At 41.6% G+C, this 20818-nt stretch overlaps 1 protein-coding gene across 2 annotated transcripts in view; it reads right to left on the bottom strand.

Annotated features, from left to right (window-relative positions):
* Positions 1-439: 439 nt before the first annotated feature.
* tbc1d2 (TBC1 domain family, member 2) overlaps positions 440-20818 on the bottom strand; it is a 78356-nt gene continuing 57977 nt past the window's right edge. For both annotated transcript variants that reach the window (XM_063049016.1, XM_063049017.1), the window contains 6 exons: positions 20233-20414; positions 15811-16314; positions 10099-10219; positions 8923-9108; positions 6249-6370; positions 440-4297 (listed from right to left, as the gene is read on the bottom strand). In XM_063049016.1, coding sequence (XP_062905086.1) covers positions 4105-4297; positions 6249-6370; positions 8923-9108; positions 10099-10219; positions 15811-16314; positions 20233-20414 — 1308 coding nt within the window. In that variant the 3' untranslated portion in view covers positions 440-4104. The remainder of the gene's footprint in view (positions 4298-6248; positions 6371-8922; positions 9109-10098; positions 10220-15810; positions 16315-20232; positions 20415-20818) is intronic.

Genomic DNA, 20818 nt, shown 5'->3' with positions numbered 1-20818 from the left:
GCAAGTCATCTATAGAGAGAAAATCAGAGTTAACATTTAAAGTTGATCGCCTTTCTGGCATTGCATTTACTCTTATTTAATGATTTTTAGATCTCCAAGTTTCCTCTGAAAAGAATTTAAACATTTTCTGGCTCATACTTTAAAGGAAAAAAAACAGTCAATATACAATGTCTCACTAATTAGTAAATGCTATCTAAATTACAGTTACAATGTTTATTCATTATAATTTGCTGAATTTTCATTCTATTAATAAAGAGTCAGCAAATTATAATGATTAAATTGATTGTATGCCATTATAATTTACTCACATTTCAAGCAAGCTAATTATTGACATCCCTAAAGTGTTGTATTCAGGGTAATGAGTGCATCTACCAACTCCACTGATTTTACAGTGCAGAAAAAGCAGACCAGAGCAAAATGCTTGAAGCATCTACACAGTTTGTTTTATTTATAATTGTAATCAACACAAAACATATAATAAAACCAGGTTTAAAAACATACTATACCTTTTGCAAATTCCCACAAAGCCTTTAGTCATACACCAAGTCAGGAAATGAAACACCAGAAACTGCAGTAGGAAGTAAAAATACTTTAATTGCATACAATAATTGTTTTTTAAAATCACAATCTTGAGTTTTTTTGGGTAAATATTAAATTTCTCATTAATTTGGTATAGAAAGTGGATTTCTCTTCTGTAAACAGCAAATCAACACCAGGTTAATTGTCAATACTAAATATGAAAATGATTGCTGGATCTTCTATTAGGGAATCAGAGAGGGCAGGTGACATCAGCGTGTAATGGGGAACACTGGATCGAGTGAATATAATTCCATTAGCTTCAAGATAATTCTGGAGAAGGATAGTACTGGCTTTTATGTTGAGATTCTAAATTGGAGAAAGTCCAATTTTGAAGGCATCAGAAAGGATCTGGCAGGTGTGGATCGGGATAGATTATTTTCTGTCAAAGGAATGCTTGCTAAGTAGGAGGCCTTCGAAAGTGAAATATTGAGAGTATAGAGTTTGTATGTTCCTGCTAGAATAAAAGGCAAAGCTAACAAGGGAACCTTGGTGTTTGAGGGACATTGAGTCCCCAGTTAAGGAGGTGGGGGATAGCAGGTATAAGCAGGAAGGAAAAAATGAGTGATGGAAGAGTATAAGATATATAAGAAAACACTCAAGAAGGAAATCAGGATGGTTAAAAGATGGCACGAGGTTAGTCTGACAGACAAGGTGAAAGAGAATCCTAGGGGCTTCTACAGATATAAAGTATTAAGAGCAAGAGGTTAGGAAGGGCCAAAATTGGTCCACTTGAAGATCAGCGTTGTCATCTATGCATGGAGTCAAAAGTAACAGGAGAAATCTTAAAAAGGATATTTTGCATCTGTATTTTCTTGGGACATGGACACAGAGTTGATGGAACTGAGGTAAAATAATAGCAAGGTCGTGGATTGTATTGGGATTAAAGAAGAGGAGATGCTTGCCGTCTTGAGGAAAATTAGGATGGTTAAGTTCCCAGGACCTGACAAGGTGTCTCCTCGGACCTTGTAGGAAGCTAGTACAGAAATTACAGGGGTTCTAGCAGAACTATTTAAAATGTCCTTAACTACAGGTGAAGTGCCTGTCACTTGGCTTTCAGGATGAAATAGTAAATTGGATTCAACATTGGCTTAGCAGAAGAAGCCAGAGAGTGGTAGGAGACGGTTGCCTCTCTGACTGCCGGCCTATGACTAGTGGAGTGCGGCAGGGATCGGTACTGTGTCCGTTTTTGTTTGTCATCTTAACAATCTGGATGATACAGTGGTAAACTGGATCTACAAATTTGAAAATGACACTGAGATTAGGGTCCTAGTGGTCAGCAAGTAAGGCCATCAAAGCTCGCAACAGGATCTGGACCAGATTGAGAAATAGGCTGAAAATGACAGATGAATTTTAATGCAGACAAGTGAGTCGTGGGACACTGAGGAGTGCGGTAGAACTGAGGGATCTAGGAATATAGATCCATAGTTCCTTGAAAGTGTCGTCACAGGTAGACATGATGATAGAGAGAGCTTTTGGCTCAGTGACCTTCGTAAACCAAAGCACTGAGTACAGCCCTTGGGATGTTTATGTTAAAGTTGTTCAAGATGTTGGTGAGTCCAAATCTGGAGTATTGTGTACAGTTCTGGTCACTTTCCTACAGGAAAGACATCTATAAGATCGAAAGAGTACAGAGAACATATTATATTCCTGGGGCTTGAGGACCTGAGTTATAGGGAAAGGTTGGGACTTTATTCCCTGGAGTGTAGGAGAATGAGGGGAGATTTGACAGAGGCATACAAAATTAACAAGGTTATAGATAGGGTAAATGCAAGCAGTCTTTATTCCACTGAGGTTGGGTGAGTCAAGAACTAGAGGTCACAGTTTAAAGATTAAAGGTGAAATATTTAAGGGCGCCTGAGGGGGAAAACTTATTTGTTCAGAGGGTGATGCGAGTGTGGAACAAGCTGCCAGCATAAGTGGTCGACGTGCATTAGGGTGCAACGTTAAAGAGAAGTTTGGATAGGTACATGTACATGTATGGGAGGACTATGGATGGATATGTTGCAGATGGATGGGACTAAGCAAAATAACAGTTCAGCATAGACTAAATGGGTCGTATAGCCTGTTTCTGTGCTGTAGTGATACATGACTGTTACTCTATAACATGTTTTTCTTAGCTTAATGTGTATTGGGAAGGACTGGCTACATGGAATTTGGTCACAGATTAAACATGGCATCAGTAATTGGGAAAGCAAATAAATAGAGGCTGAATGGCCTTCTCTGTTCTCCCTAGCTTATGCATTAACCCAACAATGGTTTTGCTGAAGGTGATACTTTACATTGAAAATGCACCACAAAAGAGACTTTTAGGTATATTTTCAAAGTGGAAACCTTTGTCTTGGCTCTCACTGCAAGGATTTCGCTGACAGTTTTAATGACACAAAATCATCTCCTGCCTCTCAATCACTGGGGAAAGCCAGCTTCCAGGAACAAATAGATTACCTTTATTTCTCAAGAAGACACAAGATTCACATAATGATGTTCATGGGCTATGTTTAGAGTTGGGGTAAATTTGATAAATTTGCTGCATCCAAATCCTCCCAGTTTCACAGATACCGAAGGAGAAGAAAATACATAGACTTCAAGATATCTCCCCAAAGAAAACATTTGGGTAATGAATACAAGATGAACAGTTAAACATTCATGGCATATTAAAAAACTGTGCTCTCTCTTGTAGAGGCACTGCATCCTCAAACATCTTTGAGATTATATATCTTCTCCACTAGAGAAAAAGAAAGCTGTTTACACACAAATCCTTCTACATAGCTAATGTCCAAACAATTATGCCAACCAATATCAGTGTGTGCAAACCTGCCTGCTGAGCTAAAAAAATCAGCCACCAAAATATGCATGTTCCTGTGGAATCAGCTGTCCAGTGCACCGTCCTATCATTGTTAGGATCTCCCTCCATCAGAGCTCAGATGTATGATCCCAAACTAAACACAGGACAAAATTGCATGGAATACATTGGGGTAGAATCACCTATCTTATCATAGGATGTTTTGGTGTGAGAGGAGTAAAAATATCCTCAGTGTCCTGGGGATATTTGCAGCTCCACAATGCCACTTTTGTTGGGCCAACAAGTTTTACTCCATTTCTATACTTTATCTGGCCAGCAAATATCTGACCATGAAGTATTCTAAAGGGAGGACAAAGCAACTGTGGCTGCAAGGGAAATCAAAGTCAGCATAAAAGCAAAAGAGAAGGCAAATAATATAGCACAAGTTGAGAGGTTGAGAGGGATTATAAATCAGCCGTGATAGACTGATAGAGCAGACTTGATGGGCTGAGTGGCCTAATTCTGCTCTTATATCCTATGGTCTTATGATCAGCACAAAACAGGTAAACGTTTGAAATCCAACAACTTTACTCAAGTGCATTTTCTTGTCAATTCAGGAAGTGTGTCTTGCAGAAGGCAATTTTCATCACTGGACATCCCAGGTGCAGCAATTCCTTGAAGACATTGTCCGGTTTTCCAATCTCCCTTATAGAAAGTTCAGAGATTTGGGTGGCAGAACATGCCTTTTATGTTTCCTCCTCGTCCTCACTAACAGCAACCAGGTCTTTATGTTCTTCTCTTTCTTTCACATATTCTGCCCGTATCCTCTCCAGCTCCCTGAGCTCAGCTTTGAGCTTCTCCAGATGTGCAGCCCGTCGGTTGCGAAGCAGTCTCATGGGGAACGGGTTCATTTCAACAAAAGCAATGTTCATCAGTCTCCTGTGGGATGTCCAAAAGACATTGAAGATTGGTGACAGAAGAGAGGAAAATGTTCATACAATGCCACTTATGACCTCAGGATATCCCAAAGTGCTATGCAGTCAATAAGGTCTTTTTTTAAGATTATGGACAAGAAACCCAGTATTCATTTTGTGCACAGCAAGCTCCCAGGGGCAGCAGATGATGATGACTAATTGTCAGCTTTCAGAGTACTGATTGAACAATAAATATTGACCCAGGACCAGTGCAACAGAACATTAAAAATTCCTGAGAGAAGAGACAAGGACACACTGCCTCATTCATGTGACAGTGCAACACTCAATTCAGTATTGTACCAATCTAGACTTCCGTTTACCTTGCTGAACTTGAAATTAGAGGAGGGTGCTCAGCTCTCGGGGACATTGAATCATACGTGTTGCCTTTCACTCTCGGATTAGATACAAAAGGACGAGTGGTGTAGTGCCACAAAGTTTGGAACCCGGCTCAGCACCGCAACATCAGAGCAGGTGCTTCTTTTTTTGCAAAAGCCACTAAACCAAGGCATGTCTTAGTTTAACATATCACCCATTAACCTGATTACTTTTTCATATCCTGCAACCAGTAGCTTCTGCCTGTTGATGTAGGTATAAAAAACATTCCACTATTTAAAGGGCAAATAGCAGCTTAAGGAATTTAAATAAACCAACATGATTCACAGGATGACTATTATTCTAAGTTTGACACCAGATTTCATAAGGAGATCTTAGGGTCACCAAGCAAATGCAAGAGTCCTTCCCTTTAAAGAGAACAATGCATTTATGGAATATCTGACAACTGTAGGACTGGTTTTGATAAATGTGCACAGTATTAGCCCATTTAATCTCACCTTTCCAGAAAAAACAATTCACTGATGTGACATTCAATATCCTCCTGAAGAGTTGTGCAATAATTCAGTATTAAATGCTCAGACACAAAATTGTTTCCCTCTAACCCAGGGTTTCCCAACCTGGGGTCCACGGACCCCTCGGTTAATGGTAGGCAGGTTCATGGCAAAAAAAAGTTAGGAACCCATGCCCTATAGGATCTTTTAGCTCATTGGCAGATCAAAATTTCTGATTAACTTCATTTGCCAAGTTTAAACAACACAGGATTTGATCTCATCTTAAGGTTGGTCCAGAGCTTTGGGAGACTGATCAGGAACATCACTAGTAAACTAACACGCATGTGAACTTAAACAGGAGCAGAAAACAGCCATAAAGATATCAGCTCCACCATTAAGGTCATTATTATCTGGCCCTTGCCTTGTAAATCTCAATTTACCCCCATCTAACATCTACCAATTTCAGCTTTGAATATACTTGGCCTCTATAGCTACATGGAGCAGGACATTTGAAATAGCCATACATTTTTGCAAGTGGTCCTCCTCATGGGTAATCCATTATCCTGAGGGTATGCCTCCTAATTATAGATTCCCCCACCAAGGGCAATGTGCTCACGGAATTGCCTTCTCAAGCTCTCTTGTTTCTGCAAGATTATTTCTCATTCTCCTACAGCTCCTAAAAGCAAACTGCTGGAGGGTCAAAGGGTCAGGTAGCATCTGTAGAGGGAAATGGTTGGTGTTTCGGGTCAAAATCCATATGACGTCAATCAAAATCGGTCTCTGCACCACTTCCCAGGGAAGTCAAACCCACAAGAAAGGGAGTTGTTCTGACTGTACTGTGATAAACCCTTCCCTTTGGTTTGGTTGGTGATCATGAATGAGGCCCAAGGAAGGAAGAAAATAATTATCCTTAACCTGAAGAAGCAGGTCCTCCATGACCATATAATCTGGCTGTACTTGCTAATCACATTCCCCTTGACATCTCCAGGTTACAGACACTTTTTCAGGGAAATACTTGGGTCATTATCATAAGAACTTTAAAAAAAATTATTTGCAATTTCAGTTTTTATTTAGCTCAAAAGTGGTTCTTACTTTCCCTCAGAAATGCTTTTGGTCAGACATTGCAGGTAATCATAAATTGTAAGGTTGTCATGAAGTTTGAGAATTTCTTCCTCGTGGTATTTAAAAATCGCCAGCGCATACCGGAATATAACCTGAAACACAAGAGACAGCATGTATTGGTCTCAGTGAATGTGACTCTGCTACAGATCCACTGCAAGGTAGTCAGGAACATTTGTGCCATATCTTCCCATAGCCAGAACTCATTGTACCATAATAAAACAAAGGCTAAAACTTTTATTACAGAGGGAGGCTAGTGAATGTGTATATAAATAGGTAACTATTTGCAGAAGTTCTAATTTGCTAATTTAGAATATTAAGTCTGCGTTTATTCATGTTTGAGAGGTCAGCTTTGATTACTTGTACCTATCCACCATTACAGCCTTCAGGTGAATCCACGCGAGGCCCTCTGCAGGCCGGAGTCAACCATGGGTGTTGTGTCCCATCTGTCTACATGATACGCAAGCCAGGGCAGTACGAAATGGAGAACAAACTGTTGCCCATGTAGCAGCCTCCCCCTCTCCACGCAACTGATGAATCCAAAGGAATGGCAGAGACTGATACAGTCTGGCGCCAGCAGCTTTGCTGGAGTTGCCAGTCAGCATTGAACTCAACGTAGGACTGCCTTAGGGACTCCAGCTCCAGATCCCTCCTCAGGGTTTACTCCCAAAGCCTTCCTCGTGAGTGGTGTGACAAGAATACACATAGATTAAGATGTAGCTGTCCTGGGCTGGCACCAGTGGAATCAGCAGTTGGTCTGCCACCTGTCTTCAGGAGAGAGAGAGATAAGGAAAACAATGGAGCAGCATTGGAGATGTTAATGAAGGGGAAGGAGAGCTGTCAAGATCGGCTCCCCCTTTGAACCCTGAACTGTTTGAAGTGATGGACAGGCGATACCCCAGCAGGGGGATAAAAAGGGACAGGTTCGCTAAGGCAGGACACACACACGACACCCGAGGTAACAAGACCCTGGGAGCGGTGCGTCTCTCACAAGTCGGTGGGAAGTATCGGGCCATAGACGCACAGGGTGGAAAGGCACGATCAGCAGGAACCTGGTGTGTGTCCACCCTTGCCTGGGTGCCAGGTTCAGCGCAGAAAAACGATCGTATCTGGAAACGGAGGGGTCACGGTCGGTGACCTCAGATGACATCACAAAGGACTCGCCCGAAAGCTGACTGCGAAGGTCTGTGTGGAAGCCTTGAATATTCATTCGTTTTTGCTCTCTCTCTCCTTCCCCCACACTGTCCATCTCCCACGGCAGCGATTACTGCGAACTGAACTGAACTAAATTGAACTGAACTTTGCGTCACTTTGAAACTGGTCACTTACCCCTAGACAACGATAGAGCTTGATTGATCCTGTTATCTGAATTCTGTGTACATGTATGTTTATCGTTGCTGAACTGTTGCATTCATTATCCTTTTGATTAGAGTACTGTGTTGCTTGTTTCTTTAATAAAACTTTCTTAGTTCTAGTAATCCAGACTCCAACTGAGTGATCCATTTCTGCTGGTTTGGCAACCCAGTTACGGGGTACGTAACAGTGGGTATAGCCGCAAGGCAGTGGAGGTTTGGGTTTAGAGATTTCCTCCTCCTACGTGAGCTGCCAACCTGCATTTGCCCCTTCTCCTGTCAGTAGAAACAGTTCCACTGGGCGTAGGCGCTAAACCAATAGCTGGACTTGGTTGTCAGAGGCTATTTGAGATGCATGCCTTTGGGAGCATTTATCCCCACTACCAACCCTACGGAACTTTAGTTAACACGTAGTTATGGCAAAATACAGACAACACCCTCTAAATTCCTTCATACGATTAAAAAAAGTGGTGCTTTGATGTTGAATATCAGCTAAACCCAGAGCAACAGTATTACAAACATTTCCAGGAATCCTAGCACCATCAGTAATATCAACTCCTCTTGTTTAGTGGAATGTCTTTTTCCAATGTAAATAACATGGCCCCCCCCCCCCGCAAACGGCAGCGACAATTGTAGACCAAAATTTTTTTCAATGTTATTTTCAACTTCTCTGGCTTGAAAAATGACATCTCCATTTAATTATAAAACAACTGAGTTCAGTTAGCTCCTGCAAATGTGCTGCTTTAAGGAACCACCACTCAATTTGCAATCTATGCTTCATCTGAGATCTGTGACCTCCTCCAACTTCAATCAGATCGTAGAACAGTAAAGTACAGTTAGTTTAGTTGGGCATTTGATAATCCTTTCTGCTGCACAATATTCACATCCTGAACATTCATGTGCCTGTCTCAGAGTCTCTTGAATACCTCTACCGTATTTGCCTCCAGCAGCACCCAGGCAGCACATTCCAGCACCTACTACTCTGTGTGAAAAGAACTTGCCCCGCACATCTCCTTTGAACTTACCTTAAACTCATGTCCTCCGGTATTAGACATTTCAACTCTGACTATCTATTCGATACCTCTATAAACTTCATCAAATCCCCCCACCTCCCCACCCCGGCTTCTGCCACTCCAGAGAAAACAATCCAAGTTTACCTCACCTCCTTGTAGCACATGCCCTCTAATCCAGGTAGCATCCTGTATCATCAACACTTTCAATTTGGAAGATAGGCAATAAATACTGTTTGCACCAGCACTACATCTCAAAAAAGAAATCCCTGATTTTGATAGTACCTTTGTTCCCTCATAGAGGAATGCATCCCAGACCTGGAGGAGGATGTCACTCAGCAGACTGTCCACAAAGACCACGAGGAACCAGTTGAAAGTGATATATGAAAGATCCACATTGTACTGATCAAAGTGGGACACAAGCCTAGGCATCTTCTCTGACAACAGGTCCTTAAACACTCTCTGGTCAACCTATAACAATGGGGCAAACAATATTTTTTTAATACATTTACAATCTTCTACAAAATGAAGTCTAATACTAATGCTTTATTTTATTTCCATATTTATAGTATGGCCTACTCTGTCCCAAAGCTAACTAAACAATAATTGAGCCTTAACATTGCCATCTTTCCTGCCATCATGAAGAGCACTATAACTGACACAAAAGGAACTGCTAGTTGTGACTATTTTCTCCAGTGAAGGTCATCTGAAAGATGTCTTTGAAATGACAAGGGGAGTTTGATGGAACAGACATTGAGGTATCAATTGATAAATTTGAAATTGAAGGTGGTATCCGAAAGGTGACAATGAAATGACTGGATTCTTGCAAAAAAAAAATCCATCTAGTTCACCTTGCAGCACAGTAGTGTAGTGGTTTACAGTACAATGCTTTACAGTACAGATAACCCAAATTCAATTCCACTGCTCCCTGTAACAGGTGTGTACATTCTCCCCGTGACCGCATGGGTTTTCTTTTGGTGCTCCAGTTTCTTCCCACAGTCCAAAAACATACCAGTTGGTACTTGGTAGATTAATTGTTCATTGTAAATTGTCTCATGATTAGGCTAGGATTAAATCAGGGGATTGCTGGACAGCGTAGCTTGAAGAGCTGGAAAGGCCTATTCAGTGCTGCATCTCAATAGGTAAATAAGTTTATATCCTTCAAGGAAGAACATCTACCATATTCAGCCAATATGTCTTGCACGTGATTCCTAATTCAGTTATAGTTAATTTTACACTGTCCCTTGAAAGGGCTAGCAAATCAGTCAGATCAAGGGGCAAAAAAGGGATGGGCAATAAATACAATACCCACAATTGCAAGCACATCTCATGGATGAACTAAGAGAAAATAACTCCAGCTCAATCCCCAAAAAATGGACTTCTCAAAGCTCATTTACCATTCTCCCCAAAGAAGTTAATACTTCAAGGCTTAAAATGGAGTGATGCATAACAGTTTCACACCTGGGAGCCTGTGAGAGTTTTGCTGTAGTAATCTTCTGGCATGATGCAGTCAACAATAGCGACCAGGCACCAAAAGGCATCTTCTTCCTCCTGCAGCACCAACAATGCAATCGCAGCCAGTCTGGAAAGCAATTTAATTTGATATTCAATTATTCAACCAACATTTTCCTCCCTCCCTTCTATTACTAACTGTTTCTCTGCTCCTGAGCTTCATTCAAGATTCAGGCAGAGAAGAAATTATCAAAGTGCAAAAACTTTATTAGATTTGAAATACAGCAGCTAGTTTGTACACAGTAAGCTCCCTGAAGCAGAAAAGTGACCTTCTAATCTATTTAATCATGATTTTTGTTGAAAACTAAATATTGCCCAGAATCCCAAGTGCAACTTGGCTACGCTGTGCAAAACAGCATAATAAAATACTTTACGTTCATCTGACAGAGTAGACAAGCCCTCATTATAATATCATTACTGATACTCTTCTGTACATTGCATCTCGTCCAACCTTCCCTTAAATCCATTTCTCCCGAATGAACAGAATCAATGGGACTCCAGCTGACCACTTTCCATCTACAGCAACTTAGAGCTCAAACAAAATTCTGCTGTCCAAACTTCCACAATCCCATTCACTTATTACTCTGATCAATTGTTTTGTTAAATTTCAAACTGCCAACCTAATGTTCACATCCTTCGCTCAGTTATCTCCTCTTATATAACTGCTTTCAGAGATCTCTCTGTCCAAGTCTGGCCCACTGTGTTTCAATTACTTCTTTACCACGTAGCCACAATGACTAAGCTCCAGCCTCTCAAATTCCCTCCCAAAACCTCCTTTCTTCAACATACCACTTAAAAGCCATACCTTTGGCCACACCAGTGAATCATCCAGACATTAGAAGTTGGTGTTGTTTTTGATACCACCCATAAGTTTCACTTTCAAGTAAGTGGCAGATGCCAATTTACAGCTCAGGAGGAAAATACACAAGGATGGGTCAGACTGGGAACGTCTACCCATAGGTGCATTCCTTCATTGCTGCTCACCGTTGTGATTGAGAAGGGAATGAGATCATACCACTTGCTATTTGTTGGCAATGTACACATAAACTAGAGCCAGCACCGGTTAAATGGCATTTTATCACCTCTGATCTGGACAGTTCGGAGTTCTAGACCCAACCTAAAAACTTGAGTACAAATTTCCAGCCCAGCAACCCCATGTGGTACTGAGTGAGCACATTTACATAGTTGTACGAGATATTAAACCAAGACCCTATCTACTGCTACAAATGAATGCAACACATTTCAAAGAGCTTGTTGTGTGGAGACAGGATGTTGCATTTCCCAATTTGCAGTAGTGAGTAAGCATTTCATTGGAGGAGAAAACTCAAGGGCTGTGAAAGTGACCAGGAGGTTTACAAGGGCGGGGTGGTAGATTTTAGTAAAGCCTCCAACAACTCTCTACATGGTAGACTGAGTAGGAAGTAGGAGGTGATGATGACAATGAAGGGTTGATTTACCAAATTAGAGACCTGTGATCAATGCTCTGCTATAGGGGTAAGCACTGGGTCCTTTTTTTCTGTCATATATTGATGTTTGGGTGAGAATGCAAGTAGTTGAATTAATAAGTTTGAAAATAATACCAGAATTGTGAGGAAAGTTATCTAAGGTTACAATGAGATTTAGAAGAAATGGTAAATGGAATTTCCCACAGACAAGTGCAAAGTGTTGTATTTAGGGATGTTAAACCAGACGAGGACATACACAGTGAATAGCAGGGCTCTGAAGAGTGTTTTGAATAGATTTCATGAGGCATTCAAAAATATAAGAGGCATAGATTGTACAGATAGCTGATGTCTGCTTCCCATGGTTACCATCTGTGGCTGGGCTTACATGCTATAACAGACCATAAAACAAAGTCAGGCAGCATTACTGACAACACATTACTTCTCCCCGAGCTTAATGCATTCTATGCATATTTTGAATAGAAGAGAATGGGTACGTCATCACACACCCTGAACACCTCCAGTGAAACTAAACCCACAATGAGCACTGCAAATGCAGGATCAGTCTTCAAGAGAATGAACCAGTGGAAGACATCTGCCTGGATGGTGTCCCTGGCTGTGTCCTTAGATCTTGTGCAGACCGACTGATGGGGGTATTTGCTGATATTTTAAACCTCTGCTTCAATCAATGGTTCCCACCTGTTTTAAGACCACTATCATCCAGGTACCCTCAGAAAAACAAGATAACGTGCATTACCAACTACCACCCAGTAGTGGCTCTGAGATCTATTAGCAGGAAGTGCTTTGAGAGGCTGGTCGTGACATGCATTAACTCCAGTTTTCCAGATAATCTCAATCCACTACAGTTAGCTTACTGCTGGAACAGGCATATTATGGATGCCTTCTCCCTGGCCCTGCACGCACCTGTGGAGCATCTGGACAGTAAAGACACCCATGTCAGACTATTGTTTACTGACCACAGCTCCGTCTTCAATACTCATAATTCCAAGAAAACTCAGCATCAGACTCTGGGCCCAGGAAATCAATGCTTCCCTCTGCAATTGGATTGTTGACTTTCTGACCAACAGACTGCAATCAGCAGACGTGCAGCAACACCTCCGCCATAGTTATTCTAAAATCTGGTGCTCCACAAAGTTGAGCTCTCAACCGCCTACACTACTCACTGTACACTCATGACTGCATGGCCAGATTATGCTGTTAAATGCATCAACAAGTTTCCAAATGATACCATCGTCATGGCCCGCATCTCAAATAGCAATGAGTCAGAGTACAGGAAGGAGATAGAGAGTGTAGTAACATGTTGTCATGACAACAACCTTTTCCCTCAATGTTAGCAAAAGAAAAGAGCTGATCACTGAGTTTGGGGGTGGGAAGGGGCTGTGGGAGGAGGTGCACATTCTTCTGTCTACATCAGTGTTCAGGTTGAGTGTTTCAAGTCCTAGGAGTCACATCACCAAGAGCCTGTCCTGGTCCAACCATGTAAACAACGTCACAGCCAAGACAGCTTACTGTTTTTCTTCAGTCAGCTAAGGGAACTCGGCATGTCCCTATCGACCCATAGAACCATAGAAACTACAGCACAGAAACAGGCCTTTTGGCCCTTCTTGGCTGTGCCGAACCATTTTCTGCCTAGTCCCACTGACCTGCACACAGACCATATCCCTCCATACACCTCCCATCCATGTATCCGTCCAATTTATTCTTAAATGTTAAAAAAGAACCCGCATTTACCACCTCATCTGGCAGCTCATTCCATACTCCCACCACTCTCTGTGTGAAGAATCCCCCCCCCAATGTTCCCTTTAAACTTTTCCCCCCTCACCCTTAACCCATGTCCTCTGGTTTTTTTCTCCCCTTGCCTCAGTGGAAAAAGCCTGCTTGCATTCACTCTATCTATACCCATCATAATTTTATATACCTCTATCAAATCTCCCCTCATTCTTCTACGCTCCAGGGAATAAAGTCCTAACCTATTCAACCTTTCTCTGTAACTGAGTTTCTCAAGTCCTGGCAACATCCTTGTAAACCTTCTCTGCACTCTTTCAACCTTATTTATATCCTTCCTGTAATTTGGTGACCAAAACTGCACACAATACTCCAGATTCGGCCTCACCAATACAACCTCATCATAACACTCCAGCTCTTATACTCAATACTTTGATTAATAAAGGCCAATGTACCAAAAGCTCTCTTTACGACCCTATCTACCTGTGATGCCACTTTTCGGGAATTTTGTATCTGTATTCCCAGATCCCTCTGTTCTACTGCACTCCTCAGTGCCTTACCATTAACCCTGTATGTTCTACCTTGGTTTGTCCTTCCAACGTGCAATACCTCACACTTGTCTGTATTAAACTCCATCTGCCATTTTTCAGCCCATTTTTCCAGCTGGTCCAAGTCCCTCTGCAGGCTCTGAAAACCTTCCTCACTGTCTACTACACCTCCAATCTTTGTATCATCAGCAAATTTGCTGATCCAATTTACCACATTATCATCCAGATCATTGATATAGATGACAAATAACAATGGACCCAGTACTGATCCCTGTGGCACACCACTAGTCACAGGCCTCCACTCAGAGAAGCAATTCTCTGCTACCACTCTTTGGCTTCTTCCATTGAGCCAATGTCTAATCCAATTTACCACCTTTCCATGTATACCTAGCGACTGAATTTTCCTACCTAACCTCCCATGCGGGACCTCGTCAAAAACCCATATCAATTTTTATCAAAGCATCACAGAAAGTATCCTATCAGGATCCATAACGTTTAGTATAGCAACTGCTCTGCATGTGACTACAAGAAACTGCAGATAGGTATAGACACATCACAGAAACAACCTCTCCTCTATTGACTGTCTGCTACTTGTTGACTCAGTAAAGTAGCCAGCATAATCAAAGACACCACCCGTACCAGACGCTCTCTGCTCTCCCCTCTCCTATTTTACAGAAGATACGAAAGCATGATAACATATATCACCAATTCAAGGACAGCTTCTATCCTGCTGTTTTAAGCCTATTACATGGTTTCCTAGTACAATAAAATGGATTTTTGACCTCTCATTCCACCGCATTATGATCTTGCACCTCCCTTTTTTACCTGCACTGCATCTTTTCTGTAGCTGTTACACCTGATTCTGCGTCGTTATTGATTTACCTTGTTCGACCTCAATGCACTGTGTAATAATTTCATCCGTATGAATACTATTCAGAATGAGTTTTTTAAATTTATTCAGTACATGTGGCAATAATAAATTCCAATGGTAGGCTTGTCCGAGAGGGCATAGGTTTGAGGTGAGAGGAAGAAGTTTAAAAGGGTAAATTTCCAACCCAAACACCACCACTCACACACAGGGTATCCAGAATGAGCTGCCAAAGGAAGGAACAATACTAACATTTAAGAGGCACCTGGACAGATACTTAAAGGCATGGAAGGATATAGATTGAAAGCAGAAAAGTACGATTAATATATGTAGGTAGGCATGGATGACATCAGTCAAAAGGCCTGTTTCTATGCTGTACAATTCAATAACAAATTAGCTGCTGTATTTCTTCCTGTAATGACCACCATTTAAAAGTACACAAATTGACTTTGGGAAATCCTGAAAGTGAGCTGAAAAGTGCATTAAAAATTCCATCTTAAATAAAGATGTTGGAGACGAAGACAAGCAGCCAACAACTGATTGCCCACAGCTCCACAGGCTTTCCTACAATTAAACCCAGGACTGGTTTAATGCAGCTTGGGATTTTATCACATTGCTGAGCTCAGCCACTGTTGCAAATAGTACATACAATCAGATCTGCAAGTAATATGGGCTAGTGGATAGGTATGGATAGATTTGATAGTCCAAAGGGTCTGTTACTACATTGCACATCTCTATTTTTTTTTAAACCCAGCACATCATTTAGGAAGGAGCCAAATAGATCAGTACTGGTCATATCCTATTTTAAGCTAGTGCAAGAGGCAGGTAGCCAAACTCACAGAAACTGCAAACTGTGAGTGTGGTGAAAAGAGAGATTTCTGCCAATTATTTTCAACAGACTGACTTACTAAGCTGGTTCAGATAGTAATTCATAGCCCACCACAGTCGGGCCAGAGCTGCAGATAGACCAGAGTAAGGTCAATAGATTCACTTCCCTCAGGGAAGGCAGGTGGGGTCTGACCATGACAGAGAGGGGGACATGTCACAGTGTGAATACCTGTTCAGTCCTTGACAGTACCCAATATCCGGGTTTTGCCACGAGTATGCCAACAGCACCCGGCGCAGCTTCTGAACCATCTTGGAAGTGGGCGAGCTGAAATGTATATTATTGGTCAGCGTCCGTGGGAGGTCCAGCTCAATCTGCTTGGAAGCTGCCTGCTGTTTGTTCTTGCAAAGCTTCAACAGCTCCTGGTAGTGGTTGCTGCTGTATCGTTCCTTTATTTGCCGAACCCGTCTACTGGTGCACCATCTCCAAACATGCCTTCGGTGCTCCCTGGGAATGCCATTTCTGATCAGGTTCTTCAACTCTGGTAAAGGCACCAGTTCTCCAAAGGTCTTGCCAGAGAGGAGATTGTCCCATTTCACCTGGATGGTTTTCTCCTGGCCGTCCTGACCGACCATCAAGTTGTTGGATTTTCGTTCAAGAGCTTGGATTCTGGTTAAGATACTTTGCTCCTGCACTGGAGAAGATACCAACTTGAATCCATAATCATCATGCTCACTTGGGGTTAGAGGGTGGGAACAAACAGATAGAGAAACAGCATTTTAGTGAATGTAGCTGCAAATGACCAACTAAAGAGATCAATAACACCAAATTGCATATGTATTACTTATCAAGTCCTTCACAGCAACATTAATAACTAAACTTAACTGCAAGCCACATAAGGAGATACAGTTGAAGTCAGAAGCTTACATACACTTAGGTTGAAGTCATTAAAACTCATTGTTTAACCACTCCACAGATTTCATACTAGCAAACTATAGTTTTGGCAAGACGTTGAGGACATCTACTTTGTGCATGACATGAGTAATTTTCCCAACAATTGTTTACAGACAGATTATTTCACTTTTAATTGACTATATCACAATTCCAGTGGGTCAGAAGTTTACAAACAAAATCAAAAGAAATCAGCCAAGACCTCAGAGAAAAAAAAATTGTGGACCTCCACAAGTCTGGTTCATCCTTGGGAGCAATTTCCAAACACCTGAAGGTACCACATTCATCTGTACAAACAATAGTGCGCAAGTATAAACACCATGGGACCACGCAGCCATCATACCACTCAGGAAGGAGACGCATTCTGTCTCCTAGAAATGATCGTACTTTGGCGCGAAAAGTGCAAATCAATCCCAGAACAACAGCAAAGGACCTTGTGAAGATGCTGGAGGAAGCAGGTAGATAAGTATCTATATCCACAGTAAAATGAGTCCTACATCGACATAACCTGAAAGGCTGCTCAGCAAGGAAGGAGCCACTGCTCCAAAACCGCCATAAAAAAGCCAGACTACAATTTGCAAGTGCACATGGGGACAAAGATCTTACTTTTTGGAAAAATGTCCTCTGGTCTGATGAAACAAAAATTGAACGGTTTGGCCATAATGACCAACATTATGTTTGGAGGAAAAAGGGTGAGGCTTGCAAGCCGAAGAACACCATCCCAACCGTGAAGCATGGGGGTGGCAGCATGTTTTGGGGGTGCTTTGCTGCAGGAGGGACCGGTGCACTTCACAAAATATGTGGATATATTGAAGCAACAGCTCAAGACATCAGCCAGGAAGTTAAAGCTTGGTCGCAAATGGACAATGACCCCAAGCATACCTCCAAAGTTGTGGCAAAATTGCTTAAGGACAACAAAGTCAAGGTATTGGAGTGGCCATCACAAAGCCCTGACCTCAATCCAATAGAAAATTTGTGGGCAGAACTGAAAAAGCATGTGCGAGCAAGGAGGCCTACAAACCTGGCTCAGTTACACCAGCTCTGTCTGGAGGAATGGAACAAAATTCTAGCAACTTATTGTGAGAAGCTTGTGGAAGGCCACCCAAAATGTTTGACCCAAGTTAAACAACTTAAAGGCAACGCTACCAAATACTAACAAAGTGTATGTAAACTTCTGACCCACTGGGAAAGTGATGAAAGAAATAAAAGCTGAAATAAATCATTCTCTCTACTATTATTCTGACATTTCACATTCTTAAAATAAAGTAGTGATCCTAACTGATCTAAGACAGGGAATGTTTTCCAGGATTAAATATCAGGAATTGTGAAAAACTGAGTTTAAATGTATTTGGCTGAGGTGTATGTAAACTTCCGACTTCAACTGTATTAGGAGAAAGATTTAAAGGGGACTGGAGGAGAAAGTTCCCCCTCAATGATAGTCGTCAATATTTGATACAAGCTGAGAAAGCAGTAAAGTTGGCAACCATTACAATTTTTTTAAAAAAAATTTTATTGGGATGTAGTGGATAACGAGAAAGGCTATCAAAGCTTGCAGCCTGATCTGGACCTTCTGGAAAAATGGGCTGAAAAATGGCAGATGGAATATAATGCAGACAACTGTGAGGTTTTACATTTTGGGAGGACAGACCAGGTTAGGATATAAACAGTGAACATTCGGGCACCGGGATGTGCAGTAGAACAGAGGGATCTTGAATTACAGAACCATCATTCTGTAAAAGTGGCACCACAGGTAGGTCAGGTCATAAAGGGAACTTTTGGCACATTGGCCTTCATAAATCTAAGTATGGAGTACAAGAATTAGGATGTTATGTTGAAGTTATATAAGATGTTGGTGAGACCAAATTTGGAATATGGTGTGCAGTTCTGGTCAGCTACAGTACTTGCAGAAAAAAATAATAATATGATTCAAAGAGTACAGAGAGGATTTACAAGGATGTTACCGGGACTTGAGGACCTGAGCTACAGAGAAAGGTTGAGTACGTTCAGGCTTCATTCCCTGGAGTGTAGGAGAATAAGGGGAGATTTGATGGAGATATACAAAATTATGAAGGGTAAATACAAGCAGGCTTTTTCCACTGAGGTTAGGTGAGACTAGAACTAGAGGTTATAGCTTAAGGGTGAAAGGTGAACATGAGGGGGAGTTTCTTCATTCAGAGGGTGGTGAGAGTGTGAAGTGAACAGCCAGCGCAAGTGGTGGACGCAGTTTCAATTTCAACACAAGAGAAATCGGGATAATTACATGGATGGGAGGGATACAGAGGGCTATGGTCCAGATGGGGGTCAAGGGAACTGTTATTACTGCCTGTTACGCTGCTGGCATTTAGCGCAGCAATGTAAGTCTTCCATCTCTGGTGATGTTCAGGGCTTTCTTCATCACGTCAGTAGCTTCCCCGCACTTTCCACTACTGTCAGACGTGCAAGTCCCAGGTAGAGATTCAGGAATATCATCACACTCAGATGTAGAAGGATCTTCCATTGCTGTTTCCACAACAATTTTGTTTTCCCAGTCAGGGTTGTTAGCCCTGAGCCGAACCCCTAAACCTGGAGGACCAGTGGAACGTTCTCAGTCTGATCGCTACCCTTTGACCTGTTTGGCATAGGTGCCCTTGCCAAGAGCCAAAGTGTAATACCTTGGCTCCAGCCAATACAGCTCTCCGGATCATTGAGGCACACAGGCCTCCAAACCATGATAAGGTTGTGGTCCTCTTGGAGGCAAGGGAACTAGGTAGAATAATATTCAGCATTGGCTAGATGGGTGAAGGGTCTGTTTCTGTGCTGTAGTGTTCTATGACTTTATACCATTTGAATATATACATAGATAGGAAAGGTTTAGAGGAATATGAACCAAACACAGACAAATGGGATTAGCTCAGGAAACCACCTTGGTTGGCATGGACAGGTTGGGCCGAAGTGCCTGCTTCCATACTGCACAAGTCTATGATTCTACAATTCTAAGGTCTTCAAGGAAGTGGAGATAGAAGTTGCTTGGTAAACAGTAATGAGATAATATCCAAAATTAAAGAAAAGAAAATGCTAGAAAGCCAGCAGTTCATACTGCATCTGTAGAAAGAGAAAAGGAGTTAATATTTCAAGTCAAAGACTGTCAAAACAGGAAAGGGAAAAATGCAGCTTGTTAAACTTCAGGGAGGGTGGAGAGAAGCAAGGTCTCTACCAGGGTAAATTGGAGCAACCATGGGAGGTAAACTGCAAACAAGTTGTCCCCAAGGTCCCAGCCAATATTTAACCCCTAATAAAAAAGATTAAAGCAAATTATCTCTTCGTGGTTACTTTGCTGGTTGTGATACTTGTAGTACACACGCTTTCTAAGCATTTCCTATATTACAATAGTGATCTACAATTCAAATAAACTTCAATAGCTGTAAAGCTCTTTGGAAACTTCAAGGATTATAAATGGTCTCTTTTAAAAAAATACTTCTTCCCTCCAAGACATCTACAATAATATTTCCCTTTCCCCGCCACTGCCAACACTCTTGGTCTTATTTGCACAAATGATGCAAATTACAGTAGAAGGCTGATAAAATATGTTTGGAATTTCTGATCTTGAAGACGAGGAGAGTAATTTGAATTTGTATATTACAGCCGGCTGGAGCTGTGATGCTCCCCTTTCAAAGGCACAACAGAAGCAAACACTCTTTATAGTTTCAGACCTAAAGCTATCACCTGCAAAGTCTGCCAACTCTAAGACTGGTTTCATCCTTAATCTCCCATTTCAGCTGGTCAGCAACAAACTGCTTTACTATTTCTTGATAGGTGTCATCTTGGCCACAGATGTCTTGGAGCTTGTGAAGCACTACCAGGTATTTACTCTCAATCTGGCAGTACTTGGCCTCTAGATATGTACACTAGAGCAAGAGAGAAATATTACACAACGTTCGAAAAGCCAACAAGCATCTGCTCATTTAACTGTTCAATTACATAACCCCGAAAATAAATGAAAATTCTACATTTGAGGTGTTTCACAACAGCAGATGGGGAAAAATACTAATTGGTAGGAGAGTTGGTAATCAGAGAGTACAGTTGAGGAAAAGAACAAGAGTGTTATGTAAACATTCACTGATTTTCAAGTATCCTATGAATACCTTCAGCTACAAAATTATGTGGAAGGACAGGCAGAAGGTGTTATTCACAAAAAATACGATAAGGAGGCCTCTGGTCATTGTATGGCTCTCCTGTTTGGCTATATTCAATGAAACGAGGAATTTTGAAGTACCCAAGTTGCTCACCAAGTGGAAACACTATTCATTCT

The sequence above is a fragment of the Mobula hypostoma genome, chromosome 5 (genome assembly GCF_963921235.1).
Source record: "Mobula hypostoma chromosome 5, sMobHyp1.1, whole genome shotgun sequence".
In the NCBI taxonomy this organism is placed as follows: Eukaryota; Metazoa; Chordata; class Chondrichthyes; order Myliobatiformes; family Myliobatidae; genus Mobula; species Mobula hypostoma.
This window is presented reverse-complemented; position numbering and strand designations above follow the sequence as displayed.